The sequence below is a fragment of the Tripterygium wilfordii genome, chromosome 5, assembly GCF_013401445.1.
Source record: "Tripterygium wilfordii isolate XIE 37 chromosome 5, ASM1340144v1, whole genome shotgun sequence".
Classification (NCBI taxonomy): domain Eukaryota; kingdom Viridiplantae; phylum Streptophyta; class Magnoliopsida; order Celastrales; family Celastraceae; genus Tripterygium; species Tripterygium wilfordii.
The window spans coordinates 8,344,918-8,371,545 of NC_052236.1; the positions used below are offsets into that span (position 1 = coordinate 8,344,918).

The 26,628-nt window shown below is 36.2% G+C and overlaps 2 protein-coding genes across 2 annotated transcripts; one reads left to right on the forward strand and one right to left on the reverse strand.

Annotated features, from left to right (window-relative positions):
* Positions 1–1,406: 1,406 nt before the first annotated feature.
* Positions 1,407–4,331, reverse strand: LOC119998937. The gene is made up of 3 exons (XM_038846415.1): positions 3,747–4,331; positions 2,905–3,289; positions 1,407–1,961 (listed from the first exon to the last, which is right to left on the reverse strand). Exons 2-3 carry the CDS (start codon positions 3,283–3,285, stop codon positions 1,563–1,565), a joined length of 780 nt encoding a protein of 259 aa, XP_038702343.1. The 5' UTR covers positions 3,286–3,289; positions 3,747–4,331; the 3' UTR covers positions 1,407–1,562.
* A 17,001-nt stretch (positions 4,332–21,332) lies between these two features.
* On the forward strand, positions 21,333–26,024 carry LOC119998197 (ras-related protein RABE1c-like). Its single transcript, XM_038845455.1, has 9 exons — positions 21,333–21,489; positions 21,575–21,658; positions 23,599–23,671; positions 23,756–23,856; positions 24,800–24,865; positions 25,038–25,135; positions 25,216–25,278; positions 25,364–25,456; positions 25,631–26,024. Exons 2-9 carry the CDS (start codon positions 21,592–21,594, stop codon positions 25,712–25,714), a joined length of 645 nt encoding a protein of 214 aa, XP_038701383.1. The 5' UTR covers positions 21,333–21,489; positions 21,575–21,591; the 3' UTR covers positions 25,715–26,024.
* The last annotated feature ends 604 nt before the right edge of the window (positions 26,025–26,628 follow it).

Consider the following 26,628-nt stretch of genomic DNA (forward strand, 5'->3'; position numbering starts at 1 on the left):
CATATATACTGTACTTAATATTTATTATTTTCGCAGCATACTTGTGAACCTAGGAAGCACGGACACTTTAGGAATGGTGCCGTCCCGGTGTCGGACGCGGCTCCGACACGTGTCAGGACCGTGTCCTGTTTTTTGACCAATTTTTATCATAGAGACACGGCTCTGACACGTTTTATTGGAGGGGTGAGCTTATCTTTTTCTCAGCTGGAAAGCAGGGGCAAAAGGGGCAAGAGCTGACACCTAGTTTTTTTTTTTTGGGTCTGACACACACCTAGCTGCTGCAGTACTATTTGCCACTAAGGGCAAATGCAATGAGAAACAACTTACTGGGTCAATATTTTTGTTGCCCTGGTCCCATCTCTATTACACAAAAAGTCAAGTCAAACACGTATTCTAATACAGCCACATCAGCAAAACACAAATTTCTATACATTTTTTCTTCCCACACTTTCTCTTTCCACCCAACCCAACAACATTCCATTCCTCCATATTATCCACAACAAAACTACATCAAAACATCAAATATCAATACATCCACATCAGCAAAACACTTATCCCAATACAGCCACATAAGCAAAACACATTTTACAATACAGCCACATCAGCAAAAGACAATATTTTTGTTGGATCAATACCAATTCACCATTTCATTTGCCCTAACCATGGGACTTACACCTTTCCTAAGATTTGATCTGATGCGGAGCCCATGTCCCCCCACTTTGAAAGTGCTTCTGTCCACATTTCTTTTATGATATAAAATACAATTCTTTATAATATAAAAACTAAAAAAGTACTAAGTAAGCTCGTGTACACACAACAAAGAGAAATCTATTTATTTTTTATTTGTTTACCTTTTATAATTTAAAAAAATCACATTATAAACTGTATAGTAAAATTAGATTCAAAAGTATATTATTAAAATCAAGTATTGCCTTATTTATGTTAATTTCTAATATATGATTTATTTAATATAAATATATTTATGTATGCGCATCCTTACCGTGTCCGTGTCATGCAAATTTTAAAATTCTCGTGTCGAAGTGTCCGTGTCGTGTCATGTTCAGTGTCCGTGCTTCCTAATTGTGAACTCAATTACAGTGACTTCCGTGCTTCCTAATTGTGAACTCAATTACAGTGACTTGTACAACATTATTACTTCAATTCGGTGTCTATTAATATGCTCCTGCAAGTCTCCTTGACCATCTCAAGGTGTTTCACCATTTTCAGAAAAAATGAGCCACTTCCCTCCCCTTAAATCATGCTATCATCCCAACATAACCATCAAAACCAGTCACAGATTGAGCATTCAGCTATATGAATGCAAGCCTTCTGAGTCAAAATGATCGTCTGCTGGTAATGTATTTACCGCCAAAAACTACGCCAGATTGTACCCGAGCATTGTAGAATAACATAGAAAAATCATTCCATAAAACAGAGAAATATTTTGCAAGCATCCAAAGTTCAATTACTTAAACCAAATATCATATAATACCAATTCTCACATAACGCAAAACTTATTTATCCACAAAACCAGAGATCCTATTCTGAACTCAGGCTTGAGCTCATAAAGCCTCAGCCACCGAATAATGCATATTCGAGACTGATTTCTTGAGGAAGCTGCTCCCACAGTAGTCTGGGCTACCAATAACCAAACCATCAGAATCATCAGGACAAGCATCCAATGATCTATAAGACTTGTCATTTCTAGCTACTTTGCGCAGTTTTTGCTTTTTCTCTTTACCACGCGATAAGTTACCTTTCTGCCCTTTCTTTCCATTTTTCTTCTTGTTATATTCATCATTAATCTTGCCTTTCCTACACTTCTGTTGTTTTGTGCCTCTACTGATACAGTGTGACAAAGAGGTGGGAGGCGGATCATAAACATTGGGGGCCCAATTCACAGCGAGCTTCTTGAGTGGTAGCCCCTGTTTCTCCCGGCTTCCTTTCATGGCAGATACAAGCTGCAGAGGAAAATATGATGAGAAGTTGTAAGTGTGAAAAGAGTGGAAAATCCATCCTTGCAATAGGAACAATGTCTTCTACATAGTTGCATTTAACACTTCACAAATTATTATTTGCTGGCTCGGTGGGAACCACAATTATTGGCATTTTCTACAATGGCCAAAAGCCTTTATCACCAAAATTAAGTGGGACTATATATGTATAAATGCTTTATAACTGCTTCCCAAGTAAATTGCTGCTACAAGAATCATTGCCAACCTATCTTTTCCAAACCGTCTGAACGACTGTACGTGGGGTAACTATTAATACAGATATGAAATTGAGTCTCAGAGAAAAAGGATTCTGCTTGTGACTTATCATTAATTTACAGCTAGAAGGAAACCTACCTTGACTATCAGACAACAAAATAAGAGAAGCAATCAACTATGTATATTTCCCATCGTCAGATACAGGAGTAGCGCGGACATATGGAAAAATATCTACCATCTAGTTGATAACGTATGGATGTATATTCACCATCTAGTAGTTGCTTTCAAAAATTACACCTCAATCGAAGAAGGCAGATGAGAAAATTGATACAATGACAAAAAATGAAAGATGACACAAAGAACAGGAACAGCAAACTCAACCAGTAAACAAACAAGTACATATCCCCAGAAAATGGAAGTACATACTACATAAAAAGGGTCATTATGGTATTTGAGATGCATCCTATCCAATAGCGCAATACAATAGTCAATAGGCTGTTTAATTTAACAGGCGTTATCTCACTTAGGAGTAATAGATTATCAACAGGTCTAGGCTCAAGATTAGAATTAGCATATCGTCACATTCTAGGGCACAGTCAACATTCATTCCTGCTGATGGTGACATAACCAAGAAAAAAAATGAAGCCAACAATTTGCATCACAAATCCAGTGAAAAACACAAAAGAAAACTTACAGGCAGTGAAATTGAACGTTGTATCGGCTCTTCGGAGAACAACTGTTGTAAAGCTGTTTCAGGATCATCATCTTCTTCGTTTGAAGATGAGATAGACGATAGGATCTTACCATTACTTGGAAAAGTTGCACTCTTGCTCAAAACCTTCTGACCAACTTCACTTCGGTATGGACTAAGGTCATCATATTCCTCGTCTGCACTGCTGTCGTCGTACACCATAGATGCATCCTGTTCTTCGGTATTCAAGAGCTCATCAAGATTGCTCTCAAAGTGATTTACCAAATCATCAACAATTTCACAAAAAGGTTGCTTTCCACGAGACTTGTCACATGGGCTGTCTAAATCTAAGAGTTCCTTGTGCCGGCGAGAGCTGTTCTCCATCTTTCTGTAACCCAAATCCAGGGGAACAAAAGACAATAATATTAAGCTCATTGAAAATTTATCCAGTAAACATTATTAAACATTATAACAGAGATGTTATAAGGCTATATAGTCATGATCATGCATAATTCACACAACAAAGAAATCAGAGATGATTTTGACAAACGAGAGATAACTATTTTCATGCCAGAGAAAGAAAACATGAAAGTGGGAGCAGTATTTCATATTAAAATTTAAAAATACTAAAATAAAACGTGGAAAAAAAATTTGTATGCCAAGTTTTTTTTAATGATTCCGAATCTCAGTTCCTTGGCAACAGACCACAGGTAAGCTGATTTCATAAACAGACAAGTAATTCAAATCCCATAAACAATCAATGCCACCAATTCATAGCTAGAATTCTAGCAAATAATAATGGTTAAATAAACAAAATCATAAACGGATGTAAACCAAGACCATACCTTCGCTGATGTCAAGGCAGCAGAAAACAGTAACTTTATATCTGACTCCCAGACCAAACTTATCAGTAGTTCCTCTCCTCTCGTGACGAGGACAAAAAGAAACAAAAAACCAACAACCCTAATAGAACAATAAAGGAAAACAATACAAGAAGCCGATCAAACCTAACGTTAAGTAAGATTACCACGTCGATCACTTTTTTCGAGATGTTTCAGACGATGAGAGCATAATCCACCATTAAACAACGTTAAATAAGGAACCAATGGACGCAATAGGAATTCAATGGGTAACGAAGGCATTATGTCGATGCTCTTCGAAACCCTACACGATCACCTCGAAAACCCTAATTTTGGCAACCTTTTTCCTGGCAACAGTGCAAAAAAGGAATCCGACACAAACAGGGAGAGTTAGAAATTTCAGATCGTACTGAGATCGCGACTAATACAGAATCGTGCCGATGTGATCGCGAGTTTAGGGATAATCCATGATACGTAAACCCTAGATTTAGAAAAGGGACTCGGAGTTGTCTATTCAACGAAGACGCGCAGGACGGTGAGGGAGAGAGAAGCAGGGAGAGGATATTTATATGACGACATTCTATGCCCTGGGTCAATGGATCAAGGAGAGAAAGATAATCGTGAGCGTACACGTTTTCATCACGGGGTCGTACTTTTATTGCTATGGCTAATGGCCTTAGATATTAGGCTTATCTGGGCTGGGCCGATAGTGGCGTCTTATCGATTGGTCACGGAAGTACATTTTAAATGGACAACATTAGATAATTATTTTAAAAAATATATATTAAAATAGAAATTTTGTTTGTATACATTGTCCTAATGATCCCATTAACTCTTCCATTCGTCCGATCTATAATTTATAATTTATAAGAACAATATGATTTTTTTTGTATTGTCAACTAAAGTTGTTATTCATACAAATCCTTTCTGTAACTAAAAAAATATTACCGTTATCATTATCGAAAGTGTCAGTATATCGATTGTCGATACACTCGACGATCGATAATGATAAAACGGTAATTAATAAATTTATCAATGAATAAAACATGTTTTAAAAAAAAGGAAAAAAATATCAATTCTTAAAACAATAAAACATGGTTACCAATTCTACCAAATCCACATCCACATATGACAGACATATATGATGGTGCATTTATGCTACTACTTAGTGAGTTAGTGGTCCACCACTCCATATATTTCAAAACTAATACCAATAGGCAATTCCAGTGATACTACTTAGTCACCTTCGAACTTGCCAAAAGAAAGATCAACATGGGACCTGCTAGGCTTCTACTTAACACTATAGTTCAGTTTGCCTAAAGACTAAAGAGTCATCCAGACAATTTTGCAGTTCATTAATACAATCAATTCATTAATACAAATAGAGATTTAAGCAATTTAAGCAACAAATCCCTCATCCAGACAATTCTGAGTCTTCTGATAGGTTTGAATTCCAACTCTTCATCAACCCTTGTTAACAAATAACAAGCATTAGCTTCATTTGATTCTTTCTAAATGCTATGATTAAAGTATAAGTTTCAAATAATATAAATGACTTTATAACAAAATAGGCACATACAAAGAAATTCTTCAGTGTTTACTATTTAGTTTGTGGATTCGGTGGATATGAAACCAAAATAGGTAGTTTGGAAGGTGGAGCTTGTGTATTTATACCTATGCAAACAAGTGAACAATGCAAATAAGCAATCAAGCATGTCTTCCCTAAAGGCACCCTTTTTTTTTTTTTGCAATAGAATATTAGAATCTGTTACAAGCCTACAACATTGGGCGTGATTAATTGATTAAAATAGAATCAAGAGATAGGAGACAAGTCCCACTTTTAGGAAATACAGTAAATGAGAAGCCTATGTTGTTCTTAAAAACAAGAAGCTCAGAACTCAGAAGCCTATGTTGTTCCCGAAACCCAAAATTAGAAATGAAGCAGAGATGAATTGATTTACCATTTAACAATATGGAGGCATGGCAAGATGAGAGATCAGAGAGACAGAGACTAGGCAGAGATGAGAGGCTCACGTCGTGGAGCTAGACAGAGATCAGGTGAGACTGTGAGAGCCCTATCGGAGAAGGTGGAGCTACTGAGCGAGGCAGAGATGAGAGTCGATAGGGACTAGGGAGAGTCGGAGAGACTAGAGCCAACCAGAGGTGAGGTGCTGCGCAAAGATTGAGAATCGAAAGGAAAGAATGGTGTTGTTGTGTTGTGGTCGAAACTCGAAAGGAAAGAGAGGCAGAAGTGAGTAAGAATAAGAATAAGTTATAACCCTAAAATTAATTAATCGGTGGTTTAGATTATAGGAGATCAATAATCTAATGGTCATAATTAAATAAAACTAAAACTAAAAATAAGATTAATATATATGTCAATAATCGGGAAATTTATCTATTTTGAAATTTGTTTACCGTTACCGGTGCCAAATATAGCTATAAATTTACTATACCGAAGTATTGGTAAGGGTATACCATTATTCTGTCATTTTCGGTAACCAATATGTTGGTAACAGTACGATAATGGATAATTTACCGTACCAGCAATAGCCCTATTACCAAATACGTAGCTTTTCTCTATTTTCGCCTATAGCACATATTAATTGTCTACGCAATTAAATTCTTCATATTTCAGCTTTCTTATATTTTGGCAGTCCATAATTCAATATTTAGCATCTCATGATTTGGCCATCTTTGCTTCTATGTTGAAGAGTATCTGGTTCAGGCGGAATTATCTTATTCATAATGGTGATTTTTCTCATCAAATTCAATTGTCAATCATGGCTCAATCCTATCTTGAAGCTACTACGTATCCAACTAATTCAAGGATTCGGGGGCTCTAAAATTCATTGAGAATTCCAGAGTCCGCAATTGATATCATACGGATGACATGTTGCCACGTTTTCTTATCCTAAAGCTATAAATAAATTATTCTTCAAAAGGATGCTCTTGTTGTTATACAACACATCTCAACCGTACAACACATCTAACCATTTAAGAATTATACAACTCATCAAATATTTTATTAAAATATTTAATTTCTTTCCGAAAAGTGACTTTCATTTGTTTCTCTCATCCTTTCAAGTCTCAAGCCCATATCACCGATGAGCCGGCGACTTCAAAATCTCCCTAACATATACAACCTCTCAAATTGAATCTTAAGAAAGGGTTGAAAGGCAAAACACGACCATTTTATTTAATCTTCCTCTCATAAATATTTTTTTTAGATCTAAAAATATCACGTGGTATAGGCATTTTTTTGGATTTGAAATACTAGATTTGGGTTTTATTCTCTGTTAAGGATTATAGGTTGAGGAGAGTTTGATCTGTTAGTGACACTTGGTGTCGTGAGAGGTTAGTAAGAATCTCCCAGAACATCACCGGATCTGTGTTTCAGAAGAAATGGATGATGGAGTCCTCCGTTTTTTGATATAGCTATTGACGATCTTAAGTCTGAACCATGGTCATCGCTGTTATAATTGAACCATCATCGCCGACAATGGATTGCAATTATTGAGAATAATATGAGTTGGGTTTTAAAATAGTTGAAAATAATGTTTTAATATTTTGATCTACTTGTTTAGGATGATAAAACGTGGCATCATATCATCCATACGACATCAATTGCGGACTCTAGAATTCTCAATGAATTTTAGAGTCCCCAAATCCCTAATTCACAAGGTAGTTCCCATCATAATTTTTAAACCCGACCTGCATATCGAACGATCAAGGCTGAAGGTTCAAGGGTTTTGAGGTTCAACAGTTATGATGGAGGTCGAATAGCGGGTTTTTAATAAATAATAAAATAATACATATTTATAGTTTAATAGTTATATAGTATATAACTATATACTAGATAACAAGAATCTCCATACATGCATTTACATTTTCTACAATTTTGAAGACTGAAATCAAGTTAGCTCTTCCAACTTCCAAAATGCATGCTTGTATATCAGCTTTATATTTTCTACAATTCTGAACTAAATTCTACAGCAGACCCAACTTCATTAAACAATTCATGAACCAAACACAAAGTCCAAACTCCAAACACAAAGTTGCAAATAAACAAAGTCCAAACACAAAGTTCAAATTCAAACTTCAAAGTTCAAAGTTCCAAAGTCCAAATCCAAAATTCCAAACACAAAGTTTCAAAAAAACAATAAATGAACCAACTCCAAGCACTAGTCATTTTGTTCATTAACTTGAGTTGCTCCACCAACATTCTCAGTGAAAAATGGGGTATTCATTTCAACATTCAATTGGCATTGTTGTGATGGCACATCATCATCATCCTCATCAATAAAAGTCTCATCCAAATTTACCTTCACGTTGTAATCTAGAAAGTTCAGAACAATTACCTTGGATGCTTAAAGATGCATCCAATCTCTAAATGTAATGCTTCAACTTATTCAATGGTCAATAGAGGAGGTTCCTCTTCTAATATCCACGAACCATAACAGGTGAAATCTTCAAAATTAATCAGATCATAGTTTTGACCTATAGTAATAGATTAATAAACTTTACCATGAAGCATTTTGTCTCGGTCATTTATGACAATCTTTCTCCTAAAATCTCCTTCTGCGTCTACAAAAATCTTCATCTCAAATGTCAACTTACTACCCAAAGCCACAACTCCATAGGAGAATTTCTCAATCACATCCAAAATACAAGATCATGTGTCTCTATGCTTTATCATCTCTTCAATATTGTATTGGTTACTAGGATTAAACCAGAAACCAGTAGCATGGAGATTCGGCATGGAGATTCTTGTACAATTGACTATCCCATCGAGAATCTAACTGACAATAATGGTTGGGCCCTTCTCTTCTTTCTATGAAACCTTCTGATCATCTTATCTCTTGCTACATGGATACTCTTATACAAGTAACCCATATTTGGTCTATCATCACCATAGACCAAACGAAGCACACGTATAAGTGGTTCATTCAGTTGTACAACAATAGCACATTTGATCCAAAACTTGATTCCAAGACATTATTAGCAAATCTTTTTCCATTCAGATCCTTTGAATATGATGATTGTGTCCACTCCCTATATGTCACCATAGCTCGCAATGCATCTTTTTAAGCCAAGATGCTTTGTAATGCAACAAAGTCTGTAGCAAACCTAGTTGGAGTTGGATGAATAATTTCTCTACCACATGTGTGCTAACTCATCAAGTTCAAAATAAAGCAATGATTGTAAATGTACTTTGTAATCTCGGTAGCATGTTTCACAATATTACTCACATCTTCAAGTTTTACAATATCCTGGAACATCAAGTTAAGGCAATGTGCAGCACAAAGAGACCAAGATAATGTCAAAAACTCACCTTCTAATAGCCTTTAGCCATGACATAATTTGAGGCATTATTTATAACCACTTGCATCACATTTTCCACCCTCACATCAAGCACAACTCCCTTGAACAATTTAAATAGCATATGACCAGTCTTAGAAGCCTCTGAGGCATCAACGTACTTCAAAAAGATTGTTCTCTTAGGACATTGTGCGTAAAAATTAATTAAGGTTCTATTATTTTGATCTGTCCAACCATCATACATGATTGTGCATCCAGTAGATCTCCAAGTATTGTGAAAACTATTCACAAACATCTTCATCTTTTCAACACTTTTAGTCAATAATTTACCTCGAATAACATGAATACCAGGATCTTTATAACCTAGTGGTATTGAATGGAATTGAAGCATCTATCATCCACTTGGCAATGGCAAGATCCACATTTTCTTTTGCCTCTTGAGATTGCATGACACTTATGATGGTTGGTTGAGATCCAGTAGTTGTCTTAGACATGAAGTAAGAGTTTACAGGATTATTACCACCTGTATTCTTCCCTCTCTCGCACACCACGTCATCAACTTCTTCATTTTCAACAGAAGGACCAGTTCCATGTTGATCATCATAACGATATTGGGCTTGCCTTTTTTTTACTCCCGTCAGATTCAACATTTTGCTTCATTTCATTCTAAGCCTCAACAGGAAGCTTCTTGCATCTCTCAACTCCTCGACCACTAATTTTAGCTAAATGAATTTTAAAATGATTGATTCTATCACCTTTAATCTCTTAAAGGCAATACATACATATTATTTTCCTCTTTGGCTTCCTAGTAGAATCGGCTTTCTGCACTTGATTATAATACCTCCATGCTGGAATAGTCTTCCCCCTACATTTTTGCTACTATCACCAACACTTTGGGAAGAACCTTCATGCATAAATGCCATCTTAATTCAGACCTTGCTGGACAATTTAATTTTCTAATATGCAAACTTAAATACAATGCATATTCTACACTAAATCAAAACAGATTCTAATTTGACAAAAAAAAAGAACACTAAACTCTAAAGAACTACAGATTACCAAATACTTCAATCCAACAGCAAGAACTCTAAAGAACTACAGATTACCAAGTACTCAGAAGATTTATATTGATAAAAAAGAAAATAGCATAATGTTATAGAAGAGTTAAAGCCTAAAGGTGAATGTGTATATATTAATATATTTACAAACCAAATCCATTGTTAAATAATGTGCAATATTTCGTTACCATCTGATCGAATACCTAGTAGATGACCACTACTTCATTAGCTTATTGAGCTCAATTTTGAAAATCCAACAACATGAAGTCATGAACACAGAAGTGACAGAACATGAGAATAGTACTCTTAAATCTTAATAAGTTAATCGAAAGCCTATATTAATGAACACTACCCATCAAAATTATACACTTAACGAATTATATATACCCAATCGAAGACTATCAATAACAGAGGTTACATACCCAATCGAAGACTAATCGGACCTCGGACGAACATAGATTATAGAGGTGAGCCAAGCCATCTAGTCGGAGTTGACTGCTGATTGAAGCGTCATTGTCGGAGAGTGGAGATTGTAAGTGGAGTCATGTTGTGCGAAGTGCAAACTACGAAAGTGGGTGGGTAGGGCTTTTGAAAAGATAATTACATTTTTGGCCCTAAACCTTCAATTAAAAAAAAAGTTGTCTTTATCGTAATTTTGCAACTAATGGTTTTTCACCAAACTGCAGTTCACGAGTCGTCAATTAGAAACTCATGAGTTTTTACGGGCCAATGTTCAAATGGTCTGATTGTATGCAATGGCTCGCAAGAACTCCTGGTTCACCAGTCTCACAGTTCAATCGACGAGCCGGTTCAAGTTTGAAAACTATGGTTCCCATACTGCAACATGTCCTATGATTTCTCATTCTTGTAAGGGGAAACCTCTTTCTTGGGCAATAGTAAAACTCAACTGGGATGCAACTATTAGTGGTTTGAATCGAGTGATAGGTTTTGGATTCATTATCTATGATTTCAGTGGTCATTTTCTCGTGGCCTCTACTGTCTCTCAACTCATTGATCTCCACCCAGCAAACGTAGAGGCTGAGACACTATTAGAAGCTATGAAATTTTCTATATCATTGGGATATATGAAGTTGGAATTGGAAGGGGATTCTAGTATAAATGTCCATGCTATTCAAAAGGGCTCAAGCTATTTGCAAAGCTAGTGTAACTTGTTAGAGGAGATCATTAATCTTTTCAAATCTATGGATATGTGGATTGCGTCTCATCTGAAGTGTTCTTCTAATCAATGTGCAACCTTACTGGCTAAGGAAGCTCTAAGTAGACCTTGTCACTTGATCTGGATATTGGTTCCTCCTTCGTTCTTAGGAGAGGCATTGTATTGTGATCTTTCATCTATTATGTTGAGTTAATGCCTTATTCTTGGTTTAGTTTTTTAGTTGCTTCTGTTCATGTTGTTATTATCAGCTTCTAGGATTGAAAGTTTGTTTCAATGATGCATTTTCAGTGTCCATTGGATATTGTATGTAAGTTTAGATTGTAGTCCGCTTAAAACATGTTTCCCCAATGCCTTGGCTATGTGCCAGAGATGTCAATGCCATTGTTTCTTCTACTGAGCAGGTTGGGGTAGTATGAAGATGGGGAGTTCCATGCGGGATTTTCAAAAATTAATTACTAATGTAGAGCTGTTGGATCTGGGATATCGTGGAAGGAAATTTACATGGAGCAATAGGTGGTTGAGTGGGGATTTTATCACTGACAGACTGGATAAGGCGTTGGGCAATAAGGAATGGCTGTAGTGGGCGGGTGTGTTCACTGTGTATAATTTACTAACCATGAATTTAGACCATTCATGTATCTTAATGGAATGAGGTTTAAATAATCTGAGGTGGAGGTATGGGGGTAAAGGGTTCCAATATTTAAATAGTTGGGGGAGTGAACAAGAAGTTCGAAACATCGTCACTCAATGTTGGTGACCTGGTGGTGATTCGTAGTCCTCAACTCCTCGTGCCAAAATCGAACTCACATGGCTTAGAAGAAAAGCTCCATGCTGATTAAGTGGTAGATTGATAACCGAGATATGAGGAGGGAGTATCAAAAAAATTCATTGCAAAAGCAATTAGAGCATGAAATGGAGATTGAATCGGGGGCTAATCAGGTAACCTTGAGGGAGGTATAGAAAAATTAGGCACGGTGTTCGCCTAGGAGAATATGGATCTTTCTCAACATGCGAAGAAACTAGGGCTGTCAATCGATCGGTATGGTCAGCTATTATTGGTTGGAATACCTGGGTCAAAATTATCAGTTGGTATGTCCTTAGGGCTGGCAACCGACTGTTTTGGATTATGTTTCCATGAAAATCGGCCAAATAACTTCGGTTATTATGGTCGATTTTTGTCTTAGTAGCCTAACATAGTAACATTAGTATTATAACACAACATTAGTATTATAGCACATATATAGAGTCAAAAATAGCAAAATCCGAAGGACCACAGGTCCACAACATCGTAAAATTAAATGAACACAAGGTTCAATACTCAATAGAACTAATTCAACTATTTGAGTGAATAGATTACTCATATATCACAAAACGAAGACTCAATAGATGAAATCGAAGCAAACTTATGAAATTGAAGGTCGGGTTCGTGTCTCAGAGAGAAGAGTGAGAAACTGAGTCGTGACTGTTGACTGAGCGTCGCTTGTGAGATAGTGAGACACAAAGACATAGAATCGTCGATTTTGATGAGTCGGTGAACGGTACTACTGGAGTCGACACTATTTTGATCGTGGATATATGACTTTGTGCCCTAACCTAACAAAGAGAATTTAGAGAGTGAGACAAGAGTCGAGAGTCGAGACTGACTCTATAAAAAAATTATAAACAATTATATTATGATATTATAATATTATAAGGTATACCACTATGGCACTATCCCGTATCTGTTAAAGAGTTAAGTGTTATCTAATTATCTATTCCTATATTATACTGTTATATATAATTATAACTCTATAACTATATCATCGTATTATAGTTTAAAACTGTATAAGTAGTATTACTTATTAGTGTATAACTTAATAACTATGTGTATATATATATATATTATATATAATTATAATATTTGATATTTTTGGTTGGTTCGGTTTTTTTTTTCAGTCGATCTTCTTCGTAGCTAAAATACCGGCCACTATTACTATTTGATCAGTCGGTTTTAAAAAAATAATATGTCTAAACCGACCATTTGGTCGGTTTGGTCGATCGGTTTGGTTTTATCAGCTTTTTTTGAAAGCCCTAGAAGAAGTTGTGGCTCACACAAGGTGATTCTAACTCTTCTCATTTTCACCATTGTATTAGACAAAGACGATTGAAGAGGCATTCCATGATTATTTTACTAAGCTCTTCACTAGTCAAAAGGAAGTGGCGATTGATGTTTTTTTGAAGGCCTTCCTAGAATGGTTACTCCTGGGATGAATAATAATCTTGTTGTTGAAATAAAAGATGGTGAGATATGGTACGCAATGAAACTGATGGATAAGTCTCCAGGTCCAAATGGATTTTCATCATGATTCTTTATTCAACACTGGAGCATTCTGGGTAAATCGGTTTATGCAGTTGTTAAGGAATTTTTTTTCATTGAGATTTTTGCACCGGATCTTAATCATACTCTTATTTGTCTTGCTCCAAGATTGAGGTACCAGTCTATGTTATTGACTATCGGTCTATTAGTCTATGTCATGTGTTGTATAAAGCTATATCGAAGATCCTCTCTGTCCATTTGAGTGTGGTTCTCTCTTATTTAATTGGTGGGAATCAATCAACTTTTGTGAAGGGGAGAATTATTACTGATAATGTTCTAGCTGCATATGAGGCACTCAATTCTCATTAATGAAATGGCAAGTGAATCTGTGGTGCCTACAAGGGATATTCATCAAGGTGATCCCCTATCTCCTCTTTTGTTTGTATTGGCTACGGAGGCTTTTAGCAACAGGATTTGATGTGCTGAAGAGGAGGGCCTTATTAAATGGGTCCCTTTTGATTGTTGATATTTTCATTTATGTCATCTTCTTTTTTTTTCACCGATGATAGTGTTATTTTTTGTCATGCTTTGAGATCATAGTGGGAAATTATTTATCAGATTTTGGATGGTTATAAGAAGGTGTCGGGACAAATGATAAATACGAGTAAGATTGAGATTTTATTTAGCAAGTGCACTAGCTTACAAGACAGGGAGGAAATTATGCTAATGATTGGGGTGACAGAACCTGTCTCTGTAGAGAAGTACCTTGGTCTTCTGATGAAAATTGGTCGATCATAGTCTGTATCACTTCATAGTGTGGTTGATCGAATGGCAGGTAAAGTCTCTAATTGAAAATGCAATTTTCTGTCTAATGTTGAAAAAGAAGTCTTTATTAAATCCATCCTACAAGCCATTCCCACATATAACATGCAATTATTTAAATTTCTAGCATCGTTTTGCAAGCTTTCAATTCAATTATCATGGACTTCTAGGGGGTCAAAAGAATGGAACTGATGTAATTGGGATAAGATGTATATGTCCAAAGCTCAAGGGGGTTTGGGTTTCTGGGACTTTAGTCTCTTCAATGATGATCTATTGGTGAAGCGAGGTTGGTGTATTATAAAGGACCAAAATTTGTTGGTAGGTAACGTACCAAAAGCAAAGTATTTCTTCTCTACTAGCTTTCTGCATGCAAGTTTGGGGTCAAAGCCATCGTTTGTGTAGAGGAGTATCCTTAAAGGGCAAGACCTTCTACAAGGGGGATTTCATTGGAGGGTTGGGAATGAGATGATTGTGAGGATTCAGCAGGATAAATAGTTGCTAGTGCCTATGTTATATACAGAGACTACAACGAGATTGGCGTTAATGCATGATTCTTATGTTTCGACATTGATTGACCCAGAGAGTAGGTGCCCCTTATTGAGGTTGTGTTTGATCAAGAGGAAGCAAATGAGATTCTAGGACAACCTGTACAGCGATGCCATATTCAAGACACTCTTTATTGGAAGGGCAATACAAAGGGAAGTTACACTGTGCAGAGTGGGTATCATTTTCCCTTTCAATGGTGTGCTTCCGATCGTCTATCTTGTTCAAGAACTGAAAGCGATGCCTTTATTTGGAAGCATTTATGGAGTTCTAAAATGAATCGTTGCACCAAGATGTTCATTTAGAAGGCATTGGAGAATATTCTATCAATGCACGCTAATTTATATAAACGAAGGTATATTTCCGACAATGCCCATTGTGCCTGTGTGAGGTGGAGGATTTTATGCACACAATATGGTGATGTCTGGTTAGCTTAATGGTATGGAATGCTAGTATCAAGGCCATTTAGAAATTCCTTGCAAACATAGAAAGTTTATCTGAATTATGGGCAATGTGCATTTCAAAGCTATCACTAAAAGATTTAGGGGTATTTGCTAATGTGGCCCATCAAATATGGCATCGGAGGAATGCGATTATCCACACGAGTGAGCTTCTTCAAATGGAAACTATTGTTGTACAGGCAATTTCTGAAAGTTGCATGACTATAATGTGCAAATGTGCTACTGGTATCAAAATCGACTAAAACGTGTGATTCACTACCGGTACCAACAATTCAGACGTGTAATACACTACTGACACCAAAAATGGCTAATATGTGCAAAATACTACTGGTACCAAAATCAAATTCAACATGAAACTATCGGTACCAAAATTAGTTAACACGTGCAAAACACTACTGGGTTCCTCAAGTAAAGCATTGTCGACACCAAAACTGGGTTACGCGCAAATGCACTGTTAGCATCAAAATCGAATTCAGTTATACAGAACACCTCTAATTAGGAGAAGAAATAATCTAGTAGTGAAAAAAAATCAACAATTACTCTCCAACTTGAGTTACACTTAACTTAGAGAGTGGGGGAGAAACTGTAATGACCAAAAATTATCATCCAACAAACTCAACAAAACATACGAATCAGTGACATGTATGATCGTATCACTCTAAATTAGTTGTTCTCTGCGTCATGACCTCTGATTATATCCTTCAAAATTACTTTATCACCCTATTGCTTCGACGTGAATTTCTTCAATACTGACCAAATAAAACCCCATGTCATCATCATCGATCACATATGTTTACAACATTCCATCAACATATGATGTCAAATTCATATCTTCTCGACTGTAATCCTTAGACATGTCTATCTCAACCTCGATATTGACCTCATCTGCATTTGATGTAACAACCTAAGGGTACCCTCACTGAGACAGTCTACATGCAACAACCTAAGGGTTTCGAAGATCCACACCATCCCTCTTATGTTTGTCAATTACATAAATCTATCTATGGAATTAACAAACCCTCAGGGCTTCGTACAATGCACTCAGTGTATGTCTCTTAAGTTTGGGATTTCAAACCTTGTGTGTTGATCCATCTTGATTTATTCTCAAAGTGTGATATCAACTAATATACATTTTAATTTATGTAGACAATCTCATTTTGTACTTCATAGGGTCCACAAGCACTCTCTCTAATACACTCCATCAAGAAACTTGGTGACCTCTTATACTTTCTGGGTGTTAAAACACTCCCATTCTCTACTATGACAACCAAGGTGTTGCCAATCTTAGTGTTAATCTTGCATGGCACTCTCAAATGAAACACATTGCTATTGATCTATATTTTGTTTGAAGTTTAGTTAATCAAGGCATTATTAACGTAAAAAAAAATCCACATAGATGATCAACTTATGACAACTCTCTTGAAAACTCGTATATCTCTTCTATGAAACAAGATTGGTTTAACAATAACTCCAGCACTCTTGTAGAAGGGTAATGAGAAGAAACAAAACTCGGCCCACTTAAGTACATTACGCATAACATTATAAGTACACTATTTCAAACCTATCATTTTACTTTGAATTGTGGCTGTTACCTCAACGGTAGCTAGCTATGTAGCATACTGGTTCTATCAACTCAAGCTGGTGTCCTATCATGTCTAGCTTTAGTTTAGTCTAACCTTAGTTGGCTTGTGCATATATTTTGTAATCCCTGTTATTGTTGTTTAATGAAAATAATATCTTCAAACATTCTTAAAGTGACCCGACGATTTGATTGGTAACATCCAGAATTCAACTGCCCAATTCGTAAAAGGCCAAAAAATCGTCGACAGGTAAAAATCTTTTTTAGGTTGCAATTAATTTAAGAATGATCCAACAGCTCATCAAAATTCGAAGAATATCACCAATTTTAGACGACATGAATGATAACCACGACTCCTCACGCCAAATCAAAGCGTCTTACAAATGTTATACATACGACTACAATGTGCAAATATGCTACTAGTACCAAAATCGGCTAAAAAGTGTGATTCACTACTGGTACCAATATCGGCTAAGATGTGCAACATACCATTGACACCAAAACCAACTAATAAGTGCAAAACACTACTGGTACCAAAATCCGTTAACATGTGCAAAACACTACCGACATCAAAACTAGATTCTTCGTGTAAAGCGCTATCGACACCAAAACCATATTAAACGCGTAAATGCACTGTCGTCATCAAAATTGAACTTGGTCATACGGAACAAAAGACCTCCAATTAGGAGAAGGTGTAGTCGAGTAGCAAAAGGAAATCAACAACTACTCTCCAACTCGATTTATACTCAACTCGGAGAGTAGGGGATAAACTGTAATGATAGAAAATTATCATCCAACTGACTTAGCAAAACATACTAATTAGCGACATGTATGATCGTATTAATATGAATTAATTGTTCTTTATGTTATGACCTCTGATAATATCTTTCATAATTATCTTATTACCCTCCCGCTTCGACGTTATTTTCCCCAGTACTGACCAACTAAAACCCCATGTCCTCGACATTGATAAACTACGTTGATGGCATTCCATCAACATCTTTGATGTGAGATTCATATCTTCTTGACTGTAACCCCCTAGTCATGTCTATCTCGACTCGACCTCATTTGCATCTAATGCAATCTGTCATCATACTAATCCTTGGTCATATTCCTTGCAGATTACGTTATATCAGTCATTCCATAGGAGACACACCTGTTTATGGCAGTAAATTTGAAAGATTGCACCACTCTTTGAAAAATGCCAAATCCCAAGGATTACTTCTGACACACCCAAAATAAATCTTCCAAAATCACTCAATGTTAAGATCCATATTTCTAATGAAAAGATCGGACCTCCCCATTATAAAAGGGGACTTCTCATACCAAAACAAAGGAAAAAGGAGGATCCATTATTAAAATTTTCAGTCCATATACACATCAACCAAATTATCTACTTTGGGTTGTCCGATTCCTATAGATACATCGGGCCTGCACGGTTTTACCTTCCCAAGAGGTCACTCATCCTAATAGTGCTATCATAGAAGCACGCTTAACTACGGAGTTAATACGGGATGTTTTCCTCCAAGAAAACGCATTGTTGATGGTTAATAACTGAAATTATCTATTTATATTAACACTCCTCTTACTTGTGGGCTAACTTATACCAGACCCAACAAGTGGAATGTACGGGTTATGATTACTTGTGGGTGGTCCATCCATTGGACATTCGAAAGGCCCTACAAGTTTCCCTCACATGTGGGTGGTCCGTCCATAAGAACATCCGAAAGGTTGAATAGGTGATCCAAACAGGAGGAGCTGGCTTCGATACCATAATAGAATTTTCAGCCCATATACACATCAACAATATTATCCGTTTTGGGTTGTCCGGTTCCTGTGGATACATTGGACCCGCACGGCTTTACCTTCCTAGAAGGTCACTCATCCCAATAGTGCTCCAAGAAAACGTGTTGTTGATGGTTAGTAACTTGAATTATCTATATATGTTAACATCAATTACCAAATATTATATCAAATAATGGAGAAAGATACATGATTGACATGACTGTCTTATTTGGCCAGAATCCTTCCGATCAAGAAATCTTTAATGCCCTTTTGTGAATTTTGCATGATTGTCAATGAGACAGTGACCCTAATTACAAATCATTGATTGTGAAAATATGCCCTCACACACATAAACTTCTTTCTTTAAGAAAAGTCAATCTCTTAACTAAAATTAGTGATTACATAGTTCATTCATACACATACTTCTCCTATACTTAGTGGTTGGGGGAAGCTCAATTAATCAGCTGGACTGGAATTGGCAATATTTGTTATTGTCTCGGCTTATACATAACATGCATATTTTTTAGGAAAATTTTATTTATACACCACTAATCTATTATCTTTACACAACTTTCTAATTTTTTGTAGTTTACATAAATATCCTTGTATACTATAACATATTAACCCTTAAACTAAAAATTTAAAATAAATAATTTTTACATATTAACCAATTAAAACTAAAAAGACTGAATCCTTCACTGGGTTTTTCAGTCCTGAGAAATTTGAGTCATTGAAGGAAGCTATGTCTTTTGATGAGATTTGGAATAAGATAAGCAACACGAACAACGATTACGATGAACTAAAGATTTATATTGTGATCTAGAATGATCATTTCTTTGTGTTGAAAGTTGATATTGATGCTTACTATGTTATTGACTCGTTGGGTGAGAGGCTTTATGAGGGATGAAGCCTGGCATACATATTGAGGTTTGATGACACATGCTTGTTGCAGGGGAAGGTGAAAAAACCCAGTACTAAATATGAGACAATAGAGAAGACTAAAGATGAGGATGAATGTGAAGAGGTCATCTGCAGAGGAAAAGAGTGTTGTCTAGGTCAAGACCTCTAATGAGTCTACAGGTGTGGCACTAACAATGTGCATATGGTAAGAGAATGTGGGGTTGAATTGGGGCTTAGATAGACGATGTGTATGTAAACTTAAGAATAAAAATTCTAATATTTTATAGTCAAGGAGTATAATCATCTTTTCACTATAATTTTGTGTATAGACTTACAACTTTTTGGTGTAAATTATCATATTCAAAAAATGGTTTAAAGGTAATAGATAAAATTTTTGGTTAATTATACTTTACAACACCAAAAGATAGGGATTGTTACATTTTAGTCAGCCAAAGAAATTTTGTTACAAGGTCGTCATCCAATGTTTCTAAATGAGAAAAATCAGAAATTTTGTTAAAAGGTCATCCAATGTTTCAAAATGAGACAAATGAGTGATTGGAGCAAATTTTACCCAGTTTTGGTCAGAATTTTAACTGATGTGGCAATAAATCAGCAAATTTTAATAAAAATGCTTATGTGGAAATAATAAAAAACTGAAGTGGCAGCCATTTCTCCCACCTCCGGTGGTCAGCGTTCTCCAATTAAGCAGTACCGCCACAGCATTATCACCGTCTTTGAATTCCGACGGCTCTCCCTCCCATCCGTTGTCACCGAACGATCACGTGCCAGGAAGATCTTGGAGATTTTGGAGACACTGACATCTACAATGGAGTAACAGATACACTCTCAGAGGCGGATCTAACAAGCTTCCGATGCTCGCTTGACACAAAACCACCTGTCGCACCTTCGAGATGGGGTCCCACGCTTTTCCTTGAATCCGTTCAGTATAGCCATGGCCCTCACCCCATTCCGTGCCGCACATACAACGCCGCCCCCGCCCTCACCACTACTGCTCCTACTACCACCACCACGAATAAAAAATCCAATCACAAATCGAAATGAGGAAATTGCCTCCTTACCTTTGTCTGAATCCAAGAAACACAAATATTGACTAGTTTGTTTCTCTTAATTTGACTTTCAAATTAAGAATTTCATAAACTCATTTCCAATTATGTTCCTGCTTCGTTATAGCTAGAAGAGTAACCTGGATTTCTAGATCCAGGGGTTTCATACCAAAACAAATCAATCGAATTAATAGAAGAAATAAATAATTTTTTTTTTGAGAAAAATGAAATTTATATGTCACATGTGAAATTGCCATATAAGACTATAAGCACAGTCTGACCAAAATTTATTGACTAAATGCCACATCAGCAAGAATCTTGATCAAAACTATTCAAAATCTGTGCGAGTTATCGATTTTTTTCATTTTAAAATATTGGATGACGAGTAAAATTTATTTGGAGGATTAAAGTGTAACAACATATTTTTTGGTGCTGAAAAATGTAATTAATCAATAAAATTTCCCTAGTTTTTAACAAAAACAGGACTGCCCTCCTCTTTATACTTCTTCAAAGTGAGTTAAATACTGAGCGTCCGATCGGCACAGACCTTCTATACATATATAATCCAACGGTTCTAAATTGAGCTCATAACCTTTTTGTTATTTGCTGGATCTATTTCGCTGTCCCTCTCTCTCTGTTAATTATTCAACTGCCGACGAGTGAGTAGAGACGATTTCTCTCGTCTCCTTCCATAGATCTCGCTGTCCTCTTCCCCGATCTGGTATTTCAATTTTTACCAATTTGATTCGACTATCTTCGTCGTTTTCTCTTCATTTGTTCGTTTACTGAGGGAGGCTTTTCTCTAGGGTTTACTCGCTCTTCAATGGCTGCTCCAAGAGCTCGAGCTGATTACGATTACCTCATAAAGCTTCTCCTGATTGGTGATAGCGGTATGATTTTACGTCGGTGCAATCTGTACGTGTATTGTATCATGATCTCTCAAGGAAGAACGTGATCCTATTATTTTTGCCTGATTGTTGATTCTGCTCCTTGAATAATGTAATTGATATCATTGATGATGTGCATGCCGATTCTGTATAGACGCATTTCTAATTAGCTAATGGTTGTGTGATCTACATTTTCTGGATTTGAGACGTGCATTTCCAGCAATAACCGCATTATTTGATTTCTCAAGTTTTTGTACATGATGTGCATTTGTTTTCTATATTTGTGGATCCTGTTATTTATGTTTACTGTGACCTCAATATTTTTAATATTGGTATGCATATTGAAGAATGAATTGAGATTGCGACACTAATGTTATCACATTGCACTATAGTTTTAACTGCTCCAGGTTATTGTTGATGTTTAAAGGATAAATAGGTCGTTTTCTTTTTATATAGTCTGGCTGCATGGTGTTTTATCTTCATAAATGGGTAAAAGTTCTAGTGTTATATGATTTTGCCGAGTGTTAATTTTACGCCTTTTTTTGGAATGGAAACAAAATTTTATTAGGGGCACCCAGAGAGGACAAGCCTAAAAGGAAAAGTACAAAGAGAGAAACAAATGATTGTCGTTGATTGATTGTGGTTGATTCCTGGCTTCCTGCTATTCCATGGACTTTGGATCCTTTTACTCATTAATGACTAGGCTAATTCTAAATTCAGTTCCTATTGATAACAAATTTATACCAATAAACTGTGCATGAATAAATCATTTGAGCTAGCTAATAAGATGCAGGCTGCCTGCCAGTGCCAGCCATTATCCCACTACAAATAAATGCTGTGATTTTGTGAACTAGAATGCCTATCTTGTGGCTGCCGTTTCAAACAAATTATTTGATCTACGCTTGTATATTGTCCCACAAAAAACTCTTATGTTAAGATATTACCCATTCTAAAAATAACATTAAGTTGGCCATCTTTATAAGATTCCTTAACAACTATAGTAGGGTATTTGCAATACTAAGGCTTGATTTTTTTTTTGTTGAAATATGACGTAAATAGTTTCATTGCTTGTGCATTGCTTGAGTCTACATATTGCATGTTGCACATCATAGGATCCATTATAATAGAAATGGTAACTCGTGACCATGACATGTTGGTTGCCTCTATTAGCAACTAAGCCTTGCCACCAAATATGAGTGGCTCGCTACTTGATATGTGCAGTCTTTTTCTCCACTCAATTGTGTTTAATGTTACACTAACAATCAATCATTTCACATCCATATAATTCTTTATTACTTGATCACTATGGTGGACAAGGAGAGGTTGAATGATTCTTTCAAATAAAGAGCAGGCTCAAAGACGAAAACCCATTTTGATGGAAAATTATATGTTGATTTGTATGTTTCTTTATCATATTGATATAGTTCTTCCAAAAAAAGAGCAGGCTCAAAGACAAAAGCCCATTTTGATGGAAAATCATTTGTTGATGTGTATGTTTCTTTATCATATTGATATAGATAAATTTATCGATGATTGGCTCTATATGACCAGGTTTTGGTTGTGAAGGGATTGCATAAACTTTTTTAGAAATTCTGAGATTTGAACCTAGTGCTCTTTCTGTTCTTTTTTCTTTCTTTCTCTGTATTCATTATACTTTGTATTTTGCGTTCTGGTTGCACTCTCATGGTGCCCCTTAATAAAATTTCCTATGCATTTGAAAGAAAAAGACAACAGAGATATTCAAGACCCTCGTCTTATCTAGACCTGCCACATCTTTATCTAATCATAGTGTGTTGTACAAGCTAATTTATCTTAGATGACTGAATTGTATTCAAATGGTCTTTTTTGCATTGCATGGATGTGGATTTACTCTCTTTTTTTTTTGTGTGGATTTGGAGAATCTTTTTTATTTAATTATATTTTGGTTGTATGTGAGTGGGCAGGTGTCGGTAAGAGTTGCCTTCTTCTACGCTTCTCAGATGGTTCCTTTACTACTAGTTTTATCACAACCATTGGGTAGGTCTATTTTGGACAACATTTGATCTGTTTTTTTATGCGAACCTTTTCTGATCTCACCGGGGGTGAACTTAATGTTGGCAGCATTGATTTTAAGATAAGAACCATTGAGCTTGATGGAAAACGCATCAAGTTGCAAATTTGGGATACTGCTGGTCAAGAGCGGTTCCGAACGATTACCACTGGTTAGTTTTGGTCCTATCTTGTTATGTGAAGTTAAAGAGTCCTTCAATGAATTCATTAAGCATCTATGTTGTTTGAAAGCAAAGTGAGGTAGTGAAAGTAAGGTAATGCTGTTTAGTGCAATGTCTCTGTGGAGCCTATTCTTGTCAAAGGCCACATTTGAATGTTCATTATTTGAAAACGTTTTGATCTCTTTCTTAATTCTAATACGTTAAAAAGTAGTCCCTGGTTAGCATTTACTATACACCTAGACCAAAAGTCATCATTCTTCTGTTAGTATTTTGGGAGTTTGCTCCTATTCAAACCATCTTCTTTCTCCTTCTGCCATTGATTAGGGGAAAAAAAACACTTTCTACTTCTTCTATCTTTTGTCTTGTTCGAAAGCTTCAAGCAAGTAATTCATCAGTAAATGATCGGTTAATAGTCCATGACTTTGAAATTTCCCAAAATTTCTTACCCCACCCCTCCCCCTCCCCCTCTCAACATTAAAAGAATTGTTCAATTTTTTTATGGAAAGTTTACCTTGGAAGTAATTAATATGATTTTAATATTCTTCGACGGAGTATAAGATAAGATTGCCAGAATTTTTGATAAGATATGACTATCTTTTTTTTTTTCTTTGAGGCTCGTATTAGTATGCTATTAAGACCTGGTGAATGAGCTTAGTAGAATGCTTGTCCAGCTTACTGTTGCCCATAGCATCTTCTGCTTTAATGAACTTCCCATGTGGTTTTCTTTATTCCTTTGGTTTTAGTTTTTCCCAGGTAACCCACAAGGCGTAATCCTTTTAATTATGTGGGCTGGTAAAAATGAGTAAAATAAGAAATCATTTTCTCTAGCTGATTTATTACTCATCACTGCTTCTTTAGTCTTGTTTCTCCATTTTATTTTTCTTCAACAGTTGCATAACTATTTTTATTTTGCAACTATTTTTATTTTCTGCAGCTTACTATCGTGGAGCCATGGGTATTTTGCTCGTGTATGATGTCACCGATGAGTCATCCTTCAATAGTAATTACTTCTTTCATTGCTATTGCTTGTGTTCGAGATCACAGTTATTTTGATCATCGTTCTTGATTGGATCTATGTTTTCCTCCTACCTGCGCTGAGTTTTGGAAAAATTTTGACTTCTTTCTATTATTATCAATCCTGGAAATTTAATTACATGATTCTCCATGTATAGACATCAGAAATTGGATTCGTAACATTGAACAACATGCTTCCAACAATGTCAACAAGATACTGGTTGGTAACAAGGCTGACATGGACGAAAGCAAAAGGGTTAGTTCTCTCTCTGTCTCTGTCTCTGTCTCTGTGCGGTTAAGCTAACACAAGATAAAGTTGGCTGAGATACTTTTCAGGCAGTTCCTACCTCAAGGGGCCAAGCTCTTGCTGATGAATACGGCATTAAGTTCTTTGAGACTGTAAGTATAAGCTTTTGCTGATGTTGATATTACTTCTTCCAAATGAAAGTATCTTTCTATATGTGGAATATACTTTGTATCACAGAGTGCAAAGACAAATCTAAACGTGGAGGAGGTTTTCTTTTCAATAGCCCGGGATATCAAACAGAGACTTGCAGATACTGACTCGAAAGCTGAGGTAAGACTTGTTGCGAGCCTCCCTTCTCACATCTGCCTTTTTGGCAAGACACAATTCATTCGCTAAAACTAGATTTGCCATGAATTAAGGTCAGGATTCATAGATAAATATTGCTGAGTTAGCATCCTTATTTGACATACGATGTTCTAAGCAGCACTTCTATTGTTTCTGCAGCCTCAAACAATCAAAATTAACCAGCCAGACCAGGCAGGAGGGGCTTCTCAAGCTGCTCAAAAGTCAGCTTGCTGTGGTTCTTAGATAAAACAGGTTGAAGTTGGGGCAGAAAGGTTCATTAACTTTTTGTAGTGGTAAAGACTAATTTTGTTACTGTATGTTTGGTGCCTTGCATTGACATTCCTATCACTATTTACGCTACAGGACATTTGGGTGTGAATGGTAGAATCTCGATATCTTAAGAGAAAGCTATTAAGTATCAGGGTGTTTCCTGTTATTTTATTTGCTGTTTTCAGGACAAACTTTGTAACTCTTTGATTTCTTTCCTTAACAATGCTTATGTTTTAAGCTCCATTTTCCTTGTGTGCGAACTTTGTTCATATACTTTGCTCCATCAGTGAAGCAGAGCATCGTTTCTTGTGTTGGCTGAATTCCTGTTTGATCATTGTTACATCCATTATATGTACAAATAGTGTTTCTAGGAAGGAATGAGATCTTGCGAAAATGGAGTGGGAATGAAAAGTCTATTCCGGAGTTTCTACAGCTTGTTTGTTTTCTGAGTCGGGAATTTTCTTGTTGTAACTGTTCTAAAGACGACTGCTGTGAATGTTATATGTGGGCGTCAGTGCATAACACAACGAAAGAAATTGGAAGAAGAATAGTCTCGTGCCAATCCGAACATTTGAGTAATCATTTCTATCCGAAGAAAAGGTAATCGTTTTCTATATTAAATAATAAGGCCATATACTCCAAATACAAAAATTTTATCCAGTTTAAAATAGGATAAATTGGGTCCGAATCTAAACACACAAATTTTGTTTGATCTACTTATCGGAACCCTAACCTAAAAAAACCTGGAGTTATTGAATAGAGGGAGAAGCCCTGTTTTTGTAACAGCTTTTAGTTCTCTCTTCATGGTGATTGCTGCTGTCGTGAGCTCCTGCATTTTTGCTGAGCAAATGTATCTAGGAAGGTAAGCGCTCACCACCACCCCACCT

Bases quoted from the DNA above. Each gene is read 5' to 3' on its own strand.
- LOC119998197 (XM_038845455.1), top strand. From the start codon at position 21,592: ATGGCTGCTCCAAGAGCTCGAGCTGATTACGATTACCTCATAAAGCTT. The intron at 23,672-23,755 runs GTAGGTCTATTT...TAATGTTGGCAG, and splicing joins AGTTTTATCACAACCATTGG to CATTGATTTTAAGATAAGAA. The intron at 25,279-25,363 runs GTAAGTATAAGC...TTTGTATCACAG, and splicing joins GCATTAAGTTCTTTGAGACT to AGTGCAAAGACAAATCTAAA.
- LOC119998937 (XM_038846415.1), bottom strand. From the start codon at position 3,285: ATGGAGAACAGCTCTCGCCGGCACAAGGAACTCTTAGATTTAGACAGC. The intron at 1,962-2,904 runs GTAAGTTTTCTT...TTTCCTCTGCAG, and splicing joins AACGTTCAATTTCACTGCCT to CTTGTATCTGCCATGAAAGG.